Source organism: Narcine bancroftii, chromosome 3 (assembly GCF_036971445.1).
Source record: "Narcine bancroftii isolate sNarBan1 chromosome 3, sNarBan1.hap1, whole genome shotgun sequence".
NCBI classification, from domain to species: domain Eukaryota; kingdom Metazoa; phylum Chordata; class Chondrichthyes; order Torpediniformes; family Narcinidae; genus Narcine; species Narcine bancroftii.
The window spans coordinates 192,273,818-192,296,879 of record NC_091471.1 but is presented as its reverse complement, the minus strand read 5'-3'; the positions used below and the strand labels follow the sequence as shown (position 1 = coordinate 192,296,879).

At 37.7% G+C, this 23,062-nt stretch overlaps 1 protein-coding gene across 1 annotated transcript in view; it reads left to right on the top strand.

Moving 5' to 3' along the window:
• The window catches only part of htra3b (HtrA serine peptidase 3b), a 49,203-nt gene that overhangs the window by 13,405 nt on the left and 12,736 nt on the right, over positions 1–23,062 (top strand). Inside the window, exons 4-7 of the mRNA XM_069926166.1 lie at positions 9,428–9,622; positions 11,803–11,835; positions 15,581–15,695; positions 19,437–19,494. Coding sequence (XP_069782267.1) covers positions 9,428–9,622; positions 11,803–11,835; positions 15,581–15,695; positions 19,437–19,494 — 401 coding nt within the window. The remainder of the gene's footprint in view (positions 1–9,427; positions 9,623–11,802; positions 11,836–15,580; positions 15,696–19,436; positions 19,495–23,062) is intronic.

Genomic DNA, 23,062 nt, shown 5'->3' with positions numbered 1-23,062 from the left:
CAAGGCCCATCCACAGCACCCCTTCAAAGACTACGAAGGGCTGTAACAGAGTCATCCAGCGTTCAGGATCCACCTTCACACTGGACATTGGTGGTAAGAGGGAACTGTTTACTGTGGACAGATTAAAGCCAAAGAGCCAGTGGTCATGGCTCAACCCAAGAAACGAGGCTGCCCGGCAAAAATGGACATTGGCGCCGGTTCTGGTGGGGGCTGTGTGGTGTCACACCATTAGGCAGGTGAACCAGGGGGGGGGCGTGGCAAGATGGTGTAAGGATCAGACGTGCCTTCCAGTCCTCTCCTGACTCTATCTTACTGTTTTGTCTAGAAATGCCCGTTAAAATTCTTTAAAAGTTTAGATAATTTCAGTGCTATTAATTTAACTTATGATGGTACAATTGGTGGAAAAGAGCAAAAAAAACGACAACAGATCATCAAAAAACTACATTTTCCAAAAGTTCAAGTTTTGGAGCCTACCTACAGGAAAGACACCGGGACTCAGCGTGAAATGGATCCCAGGAGAGAGGTACAGTGTTCGGATGTAGAGCTCTATGTTACATCGGTAGAGCCCCCTAAAGAGGGTGCCAAACAGCCTTTGGAACAAAGAGGTACTCAAAGGCATTTGTCAACTGTAGAGGTGGCGCTGCAAACTGCATCTCTTGAGATAGAAGAACCTATACAACTTGATGTACTGGGAGAACTTAATACATTATGGACTGGGGAAAACCCTGGCCAGCGTCCTCCAGTCATTGCTGGAGAGGCTGTGGCTGGGGTTTCCACATGCAGTTATACTACAAGGAAGGCAACCAGAATGAAGGAAGGAACAGAAGATCCTTTGGTTATGCAGAAGAAGCAGGAATCTGTTGAGCCAAAATCTCTTCCAATTGAAAAGATTTTTGTGAATCTTGAATCTAAATTATCTTATACAATGCAGGGATTATCCAAGATTATGACTGAACTTGGTACTAGGTTTAATACTCTGGTGAAAATACATTCTCAACAGATGGCTGAGTTTGGAGCTTTTAAGCTTGAAGTGAGAGATAAATTTAATTCGTGTGAAGAAGATATAGACAAAATACGGGATCAAGTTTTTGATGTGACCAAAATGGTCGAAGACTTACAAACTCAAAATAAAAATTTGGTGAAAAAGATTGATTATTTGCAAAACCAATCCAGATGGAACAATATAAAGATTATTGGTTTGCCAGAAGGTATGGAGGGACCAGACCCAAGAAAATTTTTTACTGAATGGATTCCGCAGGTGCTGGGTCAAGAACATTTCCCGGAAGGTATAATACTGGAACGTGCTCACAGAGCCTTGCGTAGAAGACCTATTTTAGGTCAAAGTCCAAGTCCTGTTCTGGTTCATTGCTTGAATTATTACGACAGATAAATAATTTTACGAGTGGCTATTAGAAATGCACAACAGAGAAAATCACCCTTGATGATTCAAAATAATCGAGTTTTCTTCTATGCGGATTTGAGTCAAGAAGTTATGTTCCAACGACGGGAATTCAATCCTGCTAAAGAGTTGTTGTGGAAGAAAGGTTACAAGGCAACCTTTAGATATCCAGCTGTTTTGAAGGTTTTCCAAGATGGTTGCCAACCCAAGTTCTTTAATTCTCCAAAGGAAGCTATAGCATTTGCTCAAGAGCTGCCAATTACTCAGCTTTAACAGAGACATAGTCCGCCACGATCTCTAAGGAGACAAGAGATGGAAGAAAAGAGCCGTGCTCCAAGAAGGAATGGTTGTAATGGTGACTCGGCAGTTGGAGCTGATTAAAAGAAGAGTTGTCCTTTTTTTTTCTAATGTTTTTTTAAAAAAAAAAGGAATATTAAATAATGATGTTAGTTTAAGATGAAGTGAGAGTTGGGGGAGAGAACTGGAAAGGCACTATTTCCTGAAAGTCATCTGCTACGTGTGAGTTATCTCACACCCATTTTTTTTTGGGAGTTACCGCATTGCGCGGTTTAGACAGGAGGGGGTATTTTTAACCTACCCGTTTTTTTTTTCCTTTTTTTTTGTATTATTAGATTAAAGAGTGAAGGGTTTTTTTTTGTTTAAGTATAAAAAAAAAGCATAAGAAAGTATTTGATTGTTTAAAAAAACTAAAAATTGATGTGGTTTTTTTTGTAAAGTTTATTCAGTAGATAAGGAATATCTGAAATTTAAATGTTAATGGGATGGATGTTTTTTTAAAATATTTTTCTTTAACTTTAAGGTGAAAAGAGTGGTAATTCTGGTGTATATTATTTTGCTATTTTAGTTATAGAACGAAGGGAATAATGGTGAAAGTTATAAATTGAATTGTACAATTCTTAATGAGGCTTGAATTTTATTTGTGGTTTATGCTCCATTTGTTGAAGATATAGATTTCGTTGTAGATGTGTTTTTATTATTTGGATATCTGAATTTTAACGTAATGATTGGGGATATTTAAATGTGTTATTGGAGCTTTTATTGGATAACTATTCAAGAGTAAAAGGGAAAAATGGTGGAAGAGTACTAAAATTGAATTTTACAATGCTTAATGAGGTTTGAATTTTGTTTTAAGATGGTGGTTTATGTGACTAATATGATGATAGATGTGAAGTTAGTTGATATTTGGTGAAGGTTTATCTCTATAGAGAAAGTTTTTTTCATCTTTTTTTCCATGCTACAATTTTTTTTTAAGAATTGATTATTGTTTAAGAATTTTTGATAGATAATGTTACTAATTTTACTAATTTTTTTATATTAAGTTTGAGTTAAATATGTTTCATCTTAACTCCGTTTGTTAAATATATGCATTTAAGTTTGATTTAAATATGTTTTTTTAAGTCTGATATCTTAGTATTAATTACTTTTCTTTTTGTTAGTATTTTAATCAGTTATGTTTTTGTTTTTTTTTCTTTGTAAGTGGGTTTTTTTCTCACACACTATTAACTTTATTAATTCTTCACTCTTTATTTTGGGGGAAAGGGGGGTTGGACTAATTTGAGTTGGGTTATTAGTGTGTAATAATTATTGGGGAGGGTATAGTTTATTTAGATTACTGATATTGTATTGTAATTTTATTATTTTATTCTTAATTTTTTTAAATGTAATCCTATATGTTATTCATGTTATAAAATCTTAAATAAAGTTTAAAAAAAAAAGGCAGGTGAACCAGCCCCACATTTCACGGGCAGCCGGCCAAAATGGCACCATTGGGGTTTTCTCCCCGACCTCAGCACCAGGCTCAGAAGCCCGCGCTCTGCAGCCCACGTGACGCTCTGGTGACATCAGGGCCCCCGGCGTGGTTCTCAGCCAGGTCCGGGCTGGGAGCATAAGACCAGCCAGGCAGACCTGAATAAACGAGTTTTTACTCACTGAACTCAACCCGTCTGGTTGTGAGATCCTTCAGTAGCAGAGTAGCCGCCACTACACAATTTTCAAAAATTTCTTCCCTTCCAAAATCAAAATAAATATTGTTCTTTGTGCATTTGGGTGAATTTCTCCATTTTTCTATATCACTCAGCCATCCTCATTCCAAATTACTTATTATGCATTTCTGACTGAAAATTAATAATTGCTGCAGAGATAAAACCTTCTCATTTCATGAATCAGAATTTATTATCATGAACATGTCACAAAATTTGTTGTTTTGCGGCAGCATTACTGTTGCAAAATTGCTATAAATTGCATTTTTTTAAAAATAAATTAGTGCAAAAGAAGAGATAATGAGGTAGTATCTGTGGTTCATTTTCCATTGAGAAATCTGATAGTAAAGGGGAAAGAAGCTGTTTTTATTCCATTGGGTGTTCATCTTCAGGCTCCTGTACCACTCCCTGATGGTAGGACTGAGAAGAGGGCATGGGCTGGGTGGTTGGGTCTTTGAGGATAGACACTGCTTTCTTGAGACATCATCTCGCGTAGATGTCCTTAATAGAGTGAAGACTGATGCCCATGATGGAGCTTGCTGAGTTCACAACTCTCTGTGTCTTTTCTTGTCCTGTACATATTGATACCTCCATAGTACAGATTGATGCAACCAGTTAAAGTCCTCTCCACAGTACAACGGTAGAAATTTCCAAGAGTTTTGGTGAAATACCAATCTCCTCATGAAGTAAAGTTGCTGGTGAGCATTCTTCATGACTGCATCATCATGGAGGACCCAGGATAGATCTTCAGAGATGCTGACATCCAGGAACTTGAAGTTCTTCATCCTTTCCACAACTGACCCCTCAGTGTTCTCCTGACTTCCACAATTCCTTATTTTTGCAATGTTTTTGTGGTACCACTCAGCCAGCTGATCATTCTCACTCCTGTCTGCTTCCTCTTTGCTGTCTGATTCTGATGATGATCATGGTGTCAAACATACACAAATATTAAAGGGAGAACTTTCATTCCAATATGGAGGACTGGATCATAACCAAGAAGTGTAATAATGATAGGATGAAACTAACCACGAGCAAAATTGCACATGTTGACTATCCTTGTGCTACTTAAAAACAAAACAACCTTCACCCTTGTTATTGAAGCCACAATGACATTCAGTTTCAAACTTAATAACTTTTAACATAGAAAAATAATTACTGCCAAGATTACAGATTCTGATCGGAGCTCAAAGGAAACAAGGCAATGAAAAGCATCCGTGTCAACCATGCCAATCAAACACAGGTGATCCATAATTTTTTATAGAGAGAGAGAGCGTGTGTTAGCAACAGCAGAAATATGCATTTGGGCTGTTTAACTGCTTAGAATATAGAGCAATGTGTAAATGTACTTTTAATATTAACAAATTTCTCAGGAATTGGTTATGGGTAAGACAGTATTCACTTTGTTCTCTCAACTGATACTCCTTTTACATTTCTTCAGAGGGTAATGGCCATTTTCTTTAATATACATAGCAGCAGAACCCATGCTGTTGCATTTCGTTAATGTTACTTTTGCTGACAATATTTTTGCATACATTTCCATCTTTCAATTTAAAGGCAATATGTCATATTTAAGCAGATCTGGCCCTTCCTTCTTGTACTTTGTGCTGAGAACTATGCACAAGCTAACCTTGCATTATGTCAGAAGGTCTACTTGTATTGCAGGTTCATTCACTACCCAGGCAACAGTGCTGTCATTATGTCAGTACCACATTATTACTCCCCAAAATATTACAGTAGTGAGCAGCTTGGAGAAAGTAGAATTAAGTAAAACTTTTGATTAGTGGTTTTTTTTTGAAAACTTTATAATATTTTAAAAATATGATACAATTAAAAAAACTGTGTTACAAAAATACATTAGTAAAATGCATAGTCTTAAATTAGTAAATTAATAAACAACCCCAACCCACACCCCTCCACCCCTCTAAAAAAAACCCTACTTCTACATACTAATGGAGCCTTATACAAAATCTAAAAGTCCCTCAACATAACATATATAAAGAATAATTAAAATTTCTTAATCAACATATACCAAGACCTATACATTTTAAATATGGATCCCACTTCTAATAAAAAAAAATGTGTAATCTATATGTTATTTTTTTTCTAAATAGATACAGGATTTCAATTCATTATATCATCTTTGAATACTAATCTCTACATAATCTTTCCATGTTACTGCTATACATTTTATTGCAACAGCTAAAGCCAAATGAATAAAAGGATTTGAAATTTATCCAAATTCAATCCCTTTAATTCTGTCATAAATCCTAATTAAAATAATATAGGATCAAATAATAACTGAATATTATATAAACATTCTAAAAATTGTCTAACTTTTAACCAAAAATTTTGCACTTTTTCACATAACCAAACCGAATGTAGAAAAGTCCCTTTTTGTACTCCACTCCGAAAACGTAAATCTAAATCCCTAAAACCATATCTTTTCAACTTCTCCAGTGTCAAATATAACTGATGTACAAAGTTATATTTAACTAAATTATATCTTACATTCCAACCCCAACCAACCAATTTTCCCCTGCAACTGCTGCAACCGTGTCTGCCTGTCCTGCATCGGACTTGTCAGCCACAAACGAGCCTGCAGCTGACGTGGACATTTTACCCCCTCCATAAATCTTCGTCCGCGAAGCCAAGCCAAAGATCTTACATTAATCAACTTAGTTACCACACTTTCAGATATCTTTAACCAATCATCCTCCAATATAGTAAGTTGTAACTCCTCCCATTTGCTTTTTATTCTATAAACACCAAGTTTATTCATCTTCTCTTGCAACAAACTGTACATTTCTGATTATAAATCTTTTTTTCAAAGAATCTGTAATTAATTTTTCAAATTTGGACAAATTAGGAAGTTTAATTTCTTGTCCAAAATTTTCTTTTAAAAAAGCTTGTATTTGAACATAAGCAAATATTGAATTCAGTGAAGTATTATTTTTTCTTGTAATTGAATAAAAGAAAGAAAAACTCCTTTCTCAAAACAATCATCTACCCTTCAAATTCCTTTTAAATCCTATTCCTTTAAATAACAACTATCCATTGAAAATGGTATAATCCTATATATATATATATATGTGTGTGTGTGTGTGTGTGTGTGTGTGTGTGTGTGTGTGTGTGAGAATTTAAATAAATAAATAAATAGATTTATATATAAAAGAGTCCGACCAGTAATTTTACCCTTTGCTCCAATTATACAACCTCTCTTATACCAAATATCAAATAAATGTCTAAGTACAGGGACATTATAAGACTTCAAAAAAACCTTGGTCTCCACTTATAAATAAAAGAATTTACATCATTTTCTGAAAGTTAAATTAATTCCACTCTGGCCCATATCGGAGTTTGTTCCCTATCTAACATTCGATTAATAAATTTCAATTGTACTGCCTCATAATAATTTTCAAAATTTAGTAACTGAAGACCTTCAATGAATATTTCCAAGTCAATTTTTGCAATGTAGCTCTAGATAATTTATTCTTCCACAAAAATAAACGAACTGCAGCATTTAATTATTTAAAAAAAAGACTTTGGTTAAAAAAAAAACAAGGAATAGATTGAAAAAGATACTGTATTCATGGAAACACATTTATCTTAATACAATTCACAATTCCTATTAAAGTGAAAGGTAAATCTTTCCACTTCAAGTCTGCTTTCATTTTTCTTAACAATGGCATATAATTCAATTGATATAACTGACGATATTCCACATTTATTGTCACTCCTAAATACTTTATCTTATCAGACCAATGAAACTGAGTAATCTGTTTACACTCTGAATAATCTTCATTTGAAACACTCTTGTCCCAATTAATTTTATACTCAGACATTTTTTCATATTCTTCGAAACATGTCTATAAATATACTAAAGATTCTTTAGGATTTGTTAAATAAATTAAAAATGTTAATTTTATATTCATCTTCCCTAACACTAATACCTTTTAATATTAACATTCTAGTACATTGAGCCAAAGACTCAATCACCAAAGCAAATAAAGCCAGAGGTAATGGACAACCCTGTTTAATTGATTTTGATAAATTAAATGAAGGAGAAATTAATCCATTTTTTACTACCCTAGCTGAAGAATTATTATATAAAGCTTTTACCCATCCAATAAAAGCTGGACCATATTTAAAATGTTCCAAAATTTTAAATAAAAAATACCATTCAACATGATCAAAAGCTTTTTCTGCATCTAAAGCACTACCAAAGGTAAGTCAAGTTGTTCTCTAGAAGCATTAATGAACATTATTAATTTAACAACATTATCAGCTGAGTAATTTTTAATAAATCCTGTTTGATCTACATGAATTAACTTTGGTAAATATTTCACTATCCTATTTTCCAACATTTTAGTTACAATTTTATAATCTACATTTAACAAAGAGATTGGTCTATATGAAGCTACTTTTAATTGATCTTTTTTTTTGGAATAACCATAATCAATGCTCTAGAAAAAGACTCTGGAAGAGAAGACATTTCTGCTGCTTGCTCTAATACCTATCAAAATACCGGAAGTAATAAATCATAAAATTCCAGTGTAGATCCATCGTCTCCAGGAAATTTTCCATTAAGCATCATTTGTAATACCTCTTTAATTTCCAGATCTGTAAAAGAAGAATCTAACTCCTGAATTTCTAAATCATTCAAAAATGGAAGATCTAACCCAACCAAAAAAGATTCTACTCGATCAACATCTTGTTCAAACTCTGATTTATATAAATCCTGATAAAAAGAATGAAATTCATTATTAATTTCTTGAGGATTATAAGTAATTTTTGTACCTCTTTTAACAGTATTGATTGTCCCAGAAACTTGTTCCGTCTTCAACTGCCAAGCTAAAACCTTATGAGCTCTTTCTCCCAATTCATAATACCGCTGTTTTGATTTTTGAATTAACTTCTCACATTGATATGTTTGTAAAGTATTGTAATGCATTTTCAAATTAGATAACTGTGTCTTTTTATCTTCAGAAACATTCCTCTGTAAATCTTTCTCCAAATTTTTAATCTCTTCCTCAAGCCTATTACTATCTGCCCAATATTTTTTCTTGTTTAGAAGTATAACTAATAATTTGACCTCTTAGATATGCTTTCAAAGCATCCCATAACACAAATTTACTTTGCATTGAATTCTCATTTAATTGTAAAAATATATTAATTTGATCTCTAATAAAAGTAATAAATTCCAGCTGTATCAACAACGCAATATTAAATCTCCATCTATAACTAGTTTGAACCACATCAGAACTAACACATGAAATCAATAAAAGTGAATGATCTGTCATTCGACTTTTATAGTCAACTCTAACTATTCTCCCTTGCAATTAAGCAGATATTTTTTTTTAAATCAATTCTTGAAAAAGATTCATATCTAGCCAAATAAAATTAAAAATCTTTTTCAGTCGGGTTCCTCCTTCTCCAAATGTCCATGGTTAGTGGTTTTTGTAACTAGATAGCATGTGGCAAACTGCAGTCAATTTTGTTTTACAATCAAGAATTGATTATGAACTGTAATTACAAATGGACAAAATTCAGCGAAGGATATGAAGTGTTGGATGGATGGTTGATGTTGTATTTCCCATATCAGGTTTTGTTTTTAAATATTTTCAATCAACCTGCAGTCAAAATGAAGAATAATCAAAAAATAAAACATCAGTTTCCATAAGATTAACAAAATGATACGAATATCAATCCACATGTTGATAGAAAAGGAAGTGAGGGGGGGGAAAAAAGTCAACACGTGATTCAATTATTATAAAGGAATAAAAATCATATGTTCGCAAATGGGGAGAACACCTGAGTTTATCACAGTCACACCCAATAAACCTGCAGATAGTTTCAACACTGTACTCTTGTGGCTACTAAGTTTGATGTTCTGCTTCCTCAGCTCCAACATATCAAAGGGAGTGTCTAAAAAGAACTTGTTTAATGGCCTTAAGATGCTACACAGTCAATCATGTAACCTTGAATAACATTATTATATTGTTGTTATATTTTCTATAAAACTTTGCAGAGAAAGCTTCCTGTGCTACAGTTGGGTCGGTCAGTTGACCTCCGACCAGGAGAATTTGTCGTTGCTATTGGAAGTCCTTTTGCTCTGCAAAATACAGTAACAACTGGAATTGTCAGCTCTGCTCAGAGGGATGGAAAGGAACTGGGCCTAAGAGACTCAGATATGGACTACATACAGACAGATGCTATCATCAATGTACGTACAATATATCAAGGTTCTCTCACAGTGTGATGAACACAGCTCGGTCACAGAGATAGTCAGTCATCCAGTTTGGGGAACATCACTAATGATATTAGATGGCAGAGCTGTTACATCTGTTGTGTTTGCTAATAAGAATGTGGGTATATAAGACAGCAGTCAATCAAAAAGAACCACTTAGTCATGTTGAGGACCCTTCTGTCTTTTGGATAATTCGTATATTGGTCAGGGAATTTTAACAACAATTATAACTTCTAATTCTCTTTATTTTATGCCAGTTATAATTGAAAATGATTGTTAGTCTAAGCAATTCATTAAGTAAATTCCAGCTTAAACTCTGATATCACCAACTTTTAAGGTTTGCTGAGCTCCAAATGCAAGTTCTCTCCTGTGATTAGTGTGTGTAAGGACATGGGTGATTCTAGTGCTGACTCACCTTTTATATTGAAACTGCAGCTTGAGGTTGTTATCTCCCTTAAAGCATTTCGCTGTACATTATCTTCTTTCTCTGGAGCATTCTTGCCTCAAACCTCTTCATGCAGTTCTCCTCGGAGGTTGTCACTGTCCCATTATTTCCTTTTTGTATGATCCTGACTCTTAGTCCACTGATTGTAAAAGAATAACTGCTTGTCTGAATGCTCTATTATGAATCCTTAACTAAGTCTTCTTTGTGACAAAGGAAGATGGAGTGTCTTGTAACACCACAATAACGTAAAATTAACTTCTCATTTCATCTTTCATGCTGAAATTTAAAAGCTACCTATATGGCTACATTCATACCATGGAATATAAATACTTCTATTTCCCAATAGTGATCTGATAGTTTTCAGCAGTATGTATCCAATTACATACAACTACTATTCTTTGTTATTCATTTAGTTTCCACAATTATTTTACTTTCCCTTGGAGAAACGTGATGTGTCTTTTTATATTAAAACTTGTTTTTGATAAAGTAAAATGAATTGTTGATGACAAGTTCCTTAGAGCAAGGATTGGTACTTAAACCAGTTCCATTTTAAATCCTTTGATGCTATTCTGTGTGGTCGAGGAGGTCAATGAAATATAGTCAAAGAAGATTATACAAATTGAATTATTTTGTATTTTTAATAGATTTTTTTTCCTGAAATGTTGGGTGAGAATGAAGTAGTAATTTGGGACATTTTACCAACATCAAAAGGTGATGCAAAATTCAATCTGAAGGATGAAGGTTCTGGCCCAAAATATGACAATTATTTTTCTCCCATTGATGCCGCTTAACCTGATGAGTTCCTCCCACAGAGTGTGTTTTGCTCCAGATTTCAGCATTTGATGACTTGTGTGTCTTCAAAGCTGGGAATTCTACTCAGAATATATTGATTTTTACCTGAATAATAGAGGTTCAGATCACTGGAGTGAAGTCTTAAACTTCTAGTCTGATTGCAAATCTCGGGACAGCTATGCACCACTTTTTGACTTCGAGGGAGAGTAAATCTGCAGATGTCCCTGCTAAATCTGTGCCAGATGAGCCATCGTAAGCTGAGCAAACCCATTGAATTCAATTCATTGGAGAGAGGAGGTTAAGTACAAGCAAATGTCCAGGACATGCTCAGCTATTCAGTCTCCTTGACAACTTTGATAGCTTGCTAGCCCAGGGTGGGGCTTCACCAATTCTGAGGACTTCTCACAACGAAGTGAAAGATTATTCCTGGAGAACATCAACAAGTAAAAGCAAGTTTTGAGGCCTTGCAACTGTAAATTTCTGCAGCTGATTGGCCATTAGGTCAGTTTTTTTCAATGCAACTTAAGTTCCAATGTGTTGGTTTTCAATCCACTGTACTTGATAAGCATTGGACTTTTGAAACAGATGTCAGTGCTCTGAATTCAGCTGAATGGAAGAGCAATTTTGTATTTGCATGTTGTTTTTATTCATATATAACCAAAAATAAGCTGGGTAACAACTGATGTCCATTTCTGCCAAATAGCCAATAACATTTGGGGAGCAATAAGTCATTGCTTTGTGGAAGTAATAGAAAGAAAAGGAAAACTGGAGAGTGAGAGGCTGGTCTAAAATAATGGTCAAAGTAATGGCAGATAATATTTTGGGCATAAATTTGGATTGTCTCATCTGTTAAATATTCTATATTTGTTATGTAATAAATGCTGACTATGTATTTTCTGCTTATTGCATTTATCCAAAGTATGGAAACTCTGGAGGACCTTTGGTGAATTTGGTAAGCCAAATTATGTTTCATTACATTTTATTTTTCATGCTAAGCTAAAATCTTTGCAGTATGATTTGACAAAGGGCTTAGGCTTAAAATGTTGGTTACTCTGGATGCTCCATGAACAGCTGAATTTTTCCAGCATAATCTCAGCATTTGAAGACTTCTTCAACTCCAAGCAAAATCTTTTATCCTTTATCGTACTATTGAAGAGCAATGCACTTTCTTGTATTTCATGTGTGTTCTGGCCATTTTTCCAGTTTTTCAAAACTGAGTTTTAACATCTTGATTTTTTTTTTTTGCTTGTATGTTATACCAATAAGTGTGATGCAAAACCTCAAAATTCATTTAGAACTATAGAACCATAAACATTACAGCACATAAACAAGCCCTGCTAGTCAGGGCCGAACTATTTTTCTGCCTAGTCCCACTGACCTGCTTCCAGTCCATAGCCCTCCATATCTCTCTCATCCATGCACCTGTGTAAATTCTTCTTAAAATTGAGCCCACATTTACTACTACAGCTGGCAGCTCATTTAGCACTGTCACTACTCATTGTGTGAAGAGGTTTACCCTAATGTTGCCCCTAAATTTTTCCCCTTTCGCCCTTAAGCCATGTCCTCTGGTTTGTATCTCACCTATCCTCAGTGGAAAAAACCTACCCTCATTTACTCTGTCTATACCCCTCATTATTTTATACCTCCATCAAATCTCCCCTCATTCTTCTACACTCCAGGGGGAAATCATTCCTAACCTGTTTAATCTTATAACTCAGTTCCTGATGTCCGCGCAACATCCTGGTAAAACCCTGCACTCTTTCAATCATATTGATATTTTGCCTGTAGTTAGGTGACCAAAACTGAACACAATACTCCAAATTTATCCTCATCAATATCTTGTACAACTTTACCATAACATTCCAACTACTATACGCAATACTTTGACTTGTGCCAAAAGCTCTCATTCCACCCTTTCAATCCGTGAAGCCTCTTTCAGGGAACTATGTATCTGTATTCCTAGTCCCTCTGTTCTACCACACTCCTCAGTTCCCTACCATTTACTGTGTATGTTGTTTCTTGGTTTGTCCAACACCTCATGCTTGTCTGCATTAAATTCCATCTGCCATTTTTTAGCCCATTTTTCCAGCTGATCCAGATCCCTCTGCAAGCTTTGAAAACCTTCCTCACTGTCCACAACACCTCCAATTTTTGTGACATCTGCAAACTTGCTGATCCAGTTTACCAGATAATCATTTAGATCATTGATATAGATGACAAGCAACAATGGTCACAGAACCATTTCCTGAGGCATACCATTAGTCACAGGCCTCCAGTGTGAGAAGCAATCATCCACAACCACTCTCTGGTTTCTCCCATATCACCAATGTTAAATCCAGTTGACTATCTCACCATGAATACTCAGCCTCTGAATTTTCGTGACTAACCTCCCATGTGGGACCTTGTCAAAAGCCTTATTAAATTATGTAGACAACATCCACAGCCCTTCATTCATCACTTTTCTTGGTAACCTCCTTGGAAAAACTCATGGATAAACATGACCTATTTGTGCAGCCAAGTTGATATCCCTGATCTATCCTTGGTTATTCAAATACTTTAAATCTGGTCTATTAGAATGCCTTATAATAATTTACCTACTACTGTATCGGACTCATCAGCCTATAATGTCGTGGGCTTCTTTTGGAGCCTTTTTTAAACAACTGAACAATGTGAGCTACCCCACAATCCTCTGCCACCATACCCATGGGAAAGGACACTTTAAATATTTTTGCCAGAGCCCCTGTAATTTCTACACTAGCCTCCCTCAAGTTTAGAGGGAATATCTCTTTGGGCCTTGGGGATTTATCCACCCTTATTTGCTTTAAGACATCTATATACAGGGTTGGTGCCAGAATGAATGTTAGAGGGGAGCATTAGCGTGTTGGGGAAGTGGGGGAGAGGGGCGCAGTGGAACGCTCATAAACTCGCTCGGGAGGAGGGGGTTTCTATTGGATACCAGGACCTACCTGTCGACGGGGTGGAGGGGGCTACTATTGAGTGCCGGGTCCTACCTATTGATCGGGGGAGAGGGGGGATTGGATGTAGGACCTACCTGTTAATGAACGTTAACACCATCCGCCCCTCCAACGTAGGAGACGAGGGCACTGCTTTTATTGCATCAAGCATCTCTTGATACACACTAGTAATGCAGCGGGGGCAGGTGGAAAGTCAATAGTGTGCGGCAAGCTAGACATTAATGGTGGGGGCAGGTCTGACAGGGAGCGATGGCCATGACCATATTGGGGGGAACGGCACCTTGCTTGGGGGGGAGCAGTGGCTGCGGAAGCAGCCCCTTGGTTCTGACCCTGTCTGTATAGGTTCCATGATCTCAATATTTGTTTTCCTTACTTCCTTTGACTCTCTACCAATTTCCTGAGTAAATTCTGATGCAAAAAACACATTTAAGATTTCACCTTTGTCTTTTGGTTCCAAATATAGCCAACTACTCTGACCTTCAAGAGGACCAATTTTGTCCCTTACTATCCTTTTGCTCTTAATATACCTGTAGAAACACTCAGGATTTTCATTCACAATGTCTGCTAAAGCAACCTTGTCTTTTAGCCTTCTTGGTTTCTTTCTTCAGGTTTTTATCTTGCGTTTTTTTTTTCCCATACTCATCAAGTCCCTCATTTGCTCCATATTAAGCACCTCTCTTCTGAACCAGATCCACAATATCCATCAAAAAACAGGTTCCCTATCCCTCTTATTTTTGCCTTTATTTCTGGAACATACAGACACTGTACTCACAAAATTTCACCTTTGAAGGTCTTCTACTTACCTCACACATCCTTGAAGAAAACAACATCCCAATTCACACATTCTAGATCCTTTTTCATTTCTTCAAAATTGGCCTTTCTCCAATTCAGATTCTCAATATGAGCAGACCTATCCACCATAATTAACTTGAAACTGATGGCATTATGATCACTGGACCAAAATGTACCCCTACACATATTTCTGTCACCTGTTCTGTCTCGTTCCCTAATAGGAGATCCAGTATTGCCCTCTCTCTAGTTAGCACCTCTATGTATTGATTTTGAAAATCTTTCTGAACACATTTAACAAACCCCAAGCCATCCAGCCCTTTTACAGTATGGGAGTCCCAGTCAATATGTGGAAAGTTAAAATTTCCTATTAGCATAATTTTGTTCCTGCATCTATCTACTACCTCTCTAGAGATTTTCTCCTCCAATTCTCATTTACTATTGGGTGGTCTTTAATACAACCCCATGAATGTGGTCATACCTTTTCCATTTCTCAGCTCCACCCATATAGCCTTAGAAGGCGAGCTCTTAGGTCTGCCCTACCTGAGCACAGCTGTGATATTCTTCCCTGACAAGCAAAGCCACTCCTCCTCCTTTCATCCCCCTGCTCTATTGTGTCTGAGCTGGGAACATTGAGCTGCCAGTTCTGTTCCTCCTGCAACCAAGTTTCACTAATGGCCACAATGTCATATTTCCATATGCTGATCCACGGTCTAAGCTCATCTGCCTTTCTTGCAGTACTTCTTGCATTGAAATAGGTGCCCCTGAGAACATTTCCACCCTTTGACTTCCAACATTACATGAAATTTTGACATAATCTTTTCCCTCCTCTGCTCCCCTATCCAGCCCGTTTTTATTTTCTAAATCTAACCAGCTAATGATGACAATACATGCATAAGACTTTTTAAATTAAAATAAAAATTTCATCTGCAGGATGGGGAAGTTATAGGAATAAACACACTGAAGGTGACTGCAGGAATATCATTTGCAATTCCATCAGATCGGATCTCAATGATTCTTTCTGATTTTCTGGATAGACAAACCAAAGGTAAGAGATTTCACATCATATCCTAAACTAGTTTATTTTAATGGGTGCTACATAGCACAGTATCAAAGATATTATTCTGAGCATTAAAAAATAATAAATACATATTAGCTTGCAGTGTGCACTGTAATATATAAGCTCCACAAAATATATAAATATATTATAAATATATAATATATAAGCTCCACAAATAGTTGGGGAAAAGAGCCTGATAATCTACATCTTAGGGTACTTAAGGAAGTGGCCATTCAGATAGCAGATGCTTTAAGAATTATTTTCCAGAACTCGATAGACTCAGGATCAGAACCCATGGATTGGAGGGTAGCTAATGTTACCCCACTATTTAAAAAGGGGGGGTAGAGAAAAAGCGGGGAATTATAGGCCGGTGAGCCTTACATCAGTAGTGGGCAAAATGATGGAATCCATTATTAAGGATGTAATAGCGGAGCATGTGACTAGCAGAGAAGGGATTGGACGGAGTCAACATGGATTTACAAAAGGTAAATCGTGCTTGACAAATCTATTGGAATTCTTTGAGATGGTGACAGGTAAAGTAGATGGGGGAGAACCAGTGGATGTGGTGTACCTGGACTTCCCACATCAACGACTGGCTTCCAAAATCAAGGCTCATGGGATTGGGGGCAAAGTATTGATGTGGATTGAGAACTGGCTGGCAGGTAGAAGACAGAGATTTGGGATAAATGGCTCATTTTCTGAGTGGCAGGCAATGACCAGTGGGGTGCCACAGGGATCTGTACTGGGACCTCAGCTGTTCACAATTTGCATTAATGATCTGGATGAGGGGATTGGATGTAATATCTCCAAATTTGCAGATGACACTAAGCTAAGAGGGGTTGTGTGCATGGAAGAGGGGGTCAGGAAGCTCCAGTGTGATTTGGATAAATTGAGGGACTGGGCAGATACATGGCAAATGCACTACAATGTGGATAAATGTGAGGTTATCCACTTTGGTAATACAAACCGAAGGGCAGATTACTATTTGAATGGCAATAGATTAAGAGATGGGGAAGTGCAGAGAGACCTAGGGGTACTTGTACACCAGTTTCTGAAGGCGAGCATGCAGGTACAGCAGGTGGTTAAAAAGGCAAATGGTATGTTGGTCTTCATATCAAGAGGGTTTGAGAATAGGAACAAGGATACCCTACTGCAGCTGTACAGGGCCTTGGTGAGACCCCACCTGGAGTATTGTGTGCAGTTTTGGTCACCTTATCTAAGGAAGGATGTTCTTGCAATGGAGGGAGTGCAGAGGCGATTCACCAGGCTGATACCTGGAACGGCAAGAATGACTTATGAGGAAAGATTGCGCAAATTGGGATTGTACTCTCTGGAGTTTAGAAGGTTGAGAGGGGATCTCATAGAGACCTATAAAATTCTGGCAGGATTGGACAGAGTGGATGCAGATGGGATGTTTCCAATGATGGGAAAATCCAGAACCCGGGGCCATGGTTTGAGGATAATAGGCAAACCATTTAGGACCGAGATGAGGAGGAATTTCTATACCCAGAAGGTGGTGAATCTGTGGAATTCATTGCCACAGAGGGCAGTAGAGGCAGGTTCATTAAATATATTTAAGAGGGAATTAGATCTATTTCTTCAGTATAAGGATATTAAAGGTTACGGAGAGAAGGCAGGGACGGGGTACTGAACTTTAAAATCAGCCATGATCTCGTTGAATGGCGGAGCAGGCTCGAAGGGTCGAATGACCTGCTCCTATCTTCTGTTTCTATGTTGCATTTTTTTTTGTAGATGAAAAAATAGAGGTACCATGAGTAATTTCATCACGTAAAAAAGAATAAAATTACAAGTATTCATTTTATAGTCATGTGGAGCTTTAAAGAATGCTTCCCACGCTGCAGCGTATCCCAAAATACAAACCGACTTCCTTTCTATGGATCAAAACTAGTAATATGAGGCAGTACGGTTAAACAAATGAGCATTGTAAATCAGCAGGAAATCTGTCATTCTGTTTCAAAGATTTTATACAATGTCCACTCATAAAATTTGTCATTTACTGTACAATAGTTAGTTCAATATTATGTAGATGTACACTGAGATGCAGGTTTGCTACCCAGGTCCATTGCAAGAACACCTCATTTTACTGCCATAGATATCTTTGAGGCACAACAGATATCAAGCCTAAAAGTGTACCAGGTATTTGGATTTCTGGATTAGATGCAACAAAAATGGTCAGTGAAATTAAGGTTGCTGACAAATGTCTCCCTTGAAAGGAAATGCAGTGACAGTTGTATCTAGCACTGTCTGTATTAGATGATATATAGACAATAGGAGCTGGAGTAGGCCCTTCAGCCCATCGAGCCAGCACCGCCATTTTACAGATCATGGCTGATCACTACTATCAGTACCCCTTTCCAGCCTTATCCCCATAACCCTTAACTCCTTTGCCCACTAGAGTCTTATCTAACTCTCTTTTGAACATAATCAGCAAATCTGCCTCTACCACCCTCTGTGGCAAAGCATTCCACAGATTCACACTTCTCTGGGTAAAAAAATGTTTTCTCATCTCCGTCCTAAAGGGCTTACCCTGTATTCTTAAACTATGCCCTCTAGTCCTCGTCTCCCCCATCACTGGGAACAAGTAATCCGACTTCACCCTGTCTATCCCCCTGATAATTTTGTATACCTCAATCATGTCCCCCCCTCATCCTTCTAAACTCCATCGGATACAAGTCCAGTTTTTCTAGCCTTTCAGCATATGTCAACCCTGCCATCCCTGGAACTAACCTTGTAAATCTGCGCTGCACACCCTCTATAGCTAGTATGTCCTTCCTCAAAATTGGAGACCAGAACTGGACGCAATACTCCAGGTGGGGTCTCACCAAGGCCCTGTACAACTGCAGAAGGGCATCTCTGTTCCTATACTCCAATCCCCTCTTTATGAAAGCCAACATGCCATTTGCCTTCTTCACAGCTTTTTGAACCTGCATGTTAGCCTTCAGCTAGATAGCATCTAATACTGCTATTACCAGAACAAATTAGTTGCAATAATTGTCAAGTTAGATTCTACAAAGGGATGTGCTCACAGCTATTTTCCAGCAGGTCTACATTTGTTCGAGTGGCATGGGTAATGTGGTGGTTGGTGCAATGCTATTCCAGCACCAGTGACTTGGGTTTGAATTTGCTCCTGTCTTCTATGTCCAGGTGCATTTCCTATGGGTTCTCCAGTTTACTCCCACGTTCTAAAGACGTACGGGGTTAGTAGGTTATTAGGTCACATTGGAGAAGGCTCGTGGGTCAGAAGGGCCTGTTACCGCTCTGTATCTCTAAATTAAAATAAATAACTTTTTTTTCTTGTCAACCCCATTCTCCTGCCTTCCCCTGTACCCTTTGACACTCTAGCTAATCAAGAACCATTAACTTTCACTTTAAATATACCCACTCACAGCCTCCACAGCCATCTGTGGCAATGAATTCCACAGATTCTTTAATTATTGTCCAGCGCTATCCAGCAGGTGCATGGAGAAACCATCTCCAGTTTGGCATTTGAAGAAACCTACTATCTTGATTAGGACGTACTGTTGCTCTTTTGTTGTATTGGCGAAAAATGTAGGAATTCCCTACCCATCAACACCTTGGGAGCACATTTGTCACATGACAACTGCATTCAAGAGTGTTGCTCACAATCACACTGTAAATTATAAATTGATAATGACCTTTTAATTAAAATTTATTGTAATTGTACTTTCTCTTGCGCTTAAAATTAAGATGTCACAAATGCGAAGAAACGTTTCATTGGTGTGAGGATGCTGACCATTACGCCAGGGTAAGTTTGTTTTAATTTTGTGGCGATTTACCTTCCTTAACCTGTTCCATCAGCTCAATGTAGTAATTCCTTGATTTTCAGAACATTTGATCAATAAACTTTCACTATGGTATAAGCAGTTTTTACACTATGATTAAATATTGCACTATACTCCACACCTAGAAACACGCGGTGCTGAAAAGTCCATTGTGTATTCTTTCATTTTAGGAAATTTTGCCCAGTGAAAATTCTGCAAACGTAATAAATTACTGAGTACTGGCCTCAAAGTTATTGTTGCCTCAGTTTGTATTGAGAGCCGATCTGCATCAAATTTTAAAATTTGGTGAGCACAGAAATGGGGTACTATCAAGTACTTTTCCACGCCAATCTCAATTTCCCACCTTGCTCTTTCAGATGTTGCAGGGGGAGGGGGGGGGAAACTTTCTCACTATCTGGCCTTTTATGACCCATAATATCCTATGAAGACAACAAACATCAAAGTTAGGAGATCTGTACACTACAAATCACAGACTTTTAATTGCACAAACACCTCTGATTATTGCCCTCTGCTTCCTATCACCAAGCTAATTTTAGATTTTAATCCCATGAGTTCTTGCCTTTTTCCCCATGTCGGAACTTGTCAAAAACTTACTGAAATCCATGCAGGTGTCAGCTTTTAGATTTTTAAAACAAATTTAGACATACAGCACAGTTACAGGCCATTTCAGGCTTCAAGTCCATCCCACCCAATTTACACCCCATTAACCTACACCCCCCCAATACGTTTTGAATGGTGGGAGGAAACCGAAGCCCCAGAGAGAAGCCAGACATGGGGAGAATGTAGTAGCTTCTTACAGACAGCATGGGACTCAACTTTGTCAACTCTTTGATGTATTCAATCTTAGTGGTAGTAGTGAATGATGGTTTGGCAGAGAAATTAGTTGTTGAGTAAACTCACAATATTTACTTTTAAGCATAAATTAGTCCTGTTAAAGACCTCTCAGTTAAACTTTATGACATTTGTTTACCGAGTTATAGCCACTGGAAGCAAATCTACTTCATTGGGTTAAGAATTTTATACACGACATTGAAAACTGCGTCAGTGTTATGGTAGACCTGGATAAGTAATGCTGTTTTGAAATTCATAATGATATACATTAACAATTTTGCATGTGATTTTTGTTTTAATTAACTTCTGTCACTGTTTACCATGCTTTTGTGTTTTTTTTTCCATTATATATTCATGTGGCTGGACTTGTAAACAAAATTGCTATGTAAATTTGTCACTCTATAATTACACATTTCCTGCCATCAGTGGGAGTGTCATAGCACACTTTACCATTTCCTAGACTGGGTAACTGCTTTGTATAGTTCTGTCCATAAAAGAAAGCAGATTTTCCATTTTCCTGTAACTCCAACTCTTCATTCCATGCACACACTAGCATCCCTGTCTTTGGCCTCTTAAACTGTCCACTGAAGCCCAATGCAAGATCTTTTATCTTCTGATTGGGAAGTAGTGGCGTAGTCTTGATACAATGATTAGATTAGCACCTAGCAACTTAGGTTCAAATCCAGCACCCTGTATGTTCTCCTCGTTACTGCTTGGGTTTCCTCTGGGTGTTCTGGTTTCCTCCCACATTCCGTAGACCTATGGGGTTGGTAGGTAGATTGGTCACTTGGGTGTATATGAGCAACATGGTTTCATGGGTCAGAAGGCACAATTGAAACCTGTTCTTTTAATTCAGTTTTTCTCTAAGGGGTTAGGAGGAGATGTGAGGAAGACTAATTTCACCAAGATGAACTAACTGCCCGATGGTGCAGTGAAAGCAGGTACTTGGACTAAATTTCGATGAGCAGTTGAAATACAATGACATAGAAAACTGCAGTTTCAGAAAAGACTGGTACATGATAAATGGAGTTGTCAGGGAGGGGGACAAAGGGCTCTGTTTCTGTTCTTTATGACGTGAGGAAGGTTCATGAGAATAAGGTAGCCAGGAAGGAGGTTAAGAAGGGACTGAGGAGTGCTAGAAGGGGACATGAGAAGGCCTTGGCAAGTGGGATTATACAAAACTCCAATGCATTCTACACATATAGCACATGAAGAATAGGAGGATGACTAGAGTGAGTGTAGGACTGCTTAGGGACAAGGGAAGGCACATGTGCCTGGAGGTGCAGAAGGTAGAGAAGATCTTTAATGAATACTTTGCCTCAGTGCTCACCAGGAAGAAGGACCTTGAAGAATGTGAAGTCTGCATAGAAGAGGTTGATGTGCTGGACCATCTCATTAAGAAAGAGATAGAGTTGGAACATTTGAAAAATATTCAGATAGATAAGTGCACGGGATCTGATGCCTATACCCCAAGTTATTACAAGAAGTGAGGGAAGAGATTTCTTGGGTGTTGATGATAATCTTTGCATTCTCCCTGCCACAGGAGTAGTACTGGAGGATTGAAGGGTGGCAAATTCAATTCCCTTGTTCCAGAAAGGTCGTGAGGAGAATCCTGGGAATTATAGATCAGTGAGTCTTGCACCAGAGGTGGACAAACTAATGGAGAGGATTCTTGGGGACATGATTTATGAGCACTTGGAAAAGCATAGTGTTCTCAGGAATAGTTGACATGGCTTTGTGAGGGGCAGGTCGTGCATCACGAGCCAAATTGCATTTTTCAAGGACGTAACAAAAGAAATTGATGAAGGTAGGGAAGTAGATGTGCTGTATATGAATTTTGGTAAGGTGTTTAACATGATTCCCTATGGTAGGCTCATTTAGAAAATCATGAGGCATGGGGTCCAGGCTGCATGGATTTGGAACTAGTTTGCCTGCCGAAAGCAATGAGTGATAGTGGAGGGAGCGTATTTCTGATTGGAGGGCAGTGACTGGTGGTGTACTGGAGCGATCTATTTTGGGACCCCTGTTCTTTGTGATTTTTTTTGTTTTATATATAAATGATTTGCATAAGGAAGGGATTGGTCAGTAAGTTTGCAGATGACAGGAAGGTTGGAGGCGTTGTGGATAATGTAGTCAAGTTTATTGTCATCTGATTGCATGAGTACAACCTGACAAAACAGTGTTTTCTGATCTTTGGTGCAAAACACACAGACACACAACCCAGACATAAAGGACATACAGGCAAACTATACATATGCAGGACAAATGCTCATATTTATGAAACAATATTTATTTGTAGATATGAGAGCCTCGAATATTTAGTGTGCGCAGTTGCTTTGGTCGTTCAGCGTTCTCACTGCCCTTGGGAAGAAGTTGTTCCTCAGCCTGATGGTGCTGGCTCTGATACTCCTGTATCTCTTTCCCAACGGGAGCAGCTGTGTGCAGGGTAGAAGGGTCCTCAATGTTTTTGTGTGCCCTCTTCAGACAATGACCTTGGTCAATGGGGAGAGAAATTCTCCTGATCTTTGCCTCTTTTATGGTCCTGTGGATTGTCCTCTGATTCATTTCTCTGCAATAACTGTACCAAACTGGGATGGGTTGTTGTAAATAACAAAGGGATATAAGCAGGGTGGAGAAGTGGTCAATGTAGTTCAGTCTGGAGAAGTGTGAAGTAGTATACTTTGAAGATTGTACTTGAAG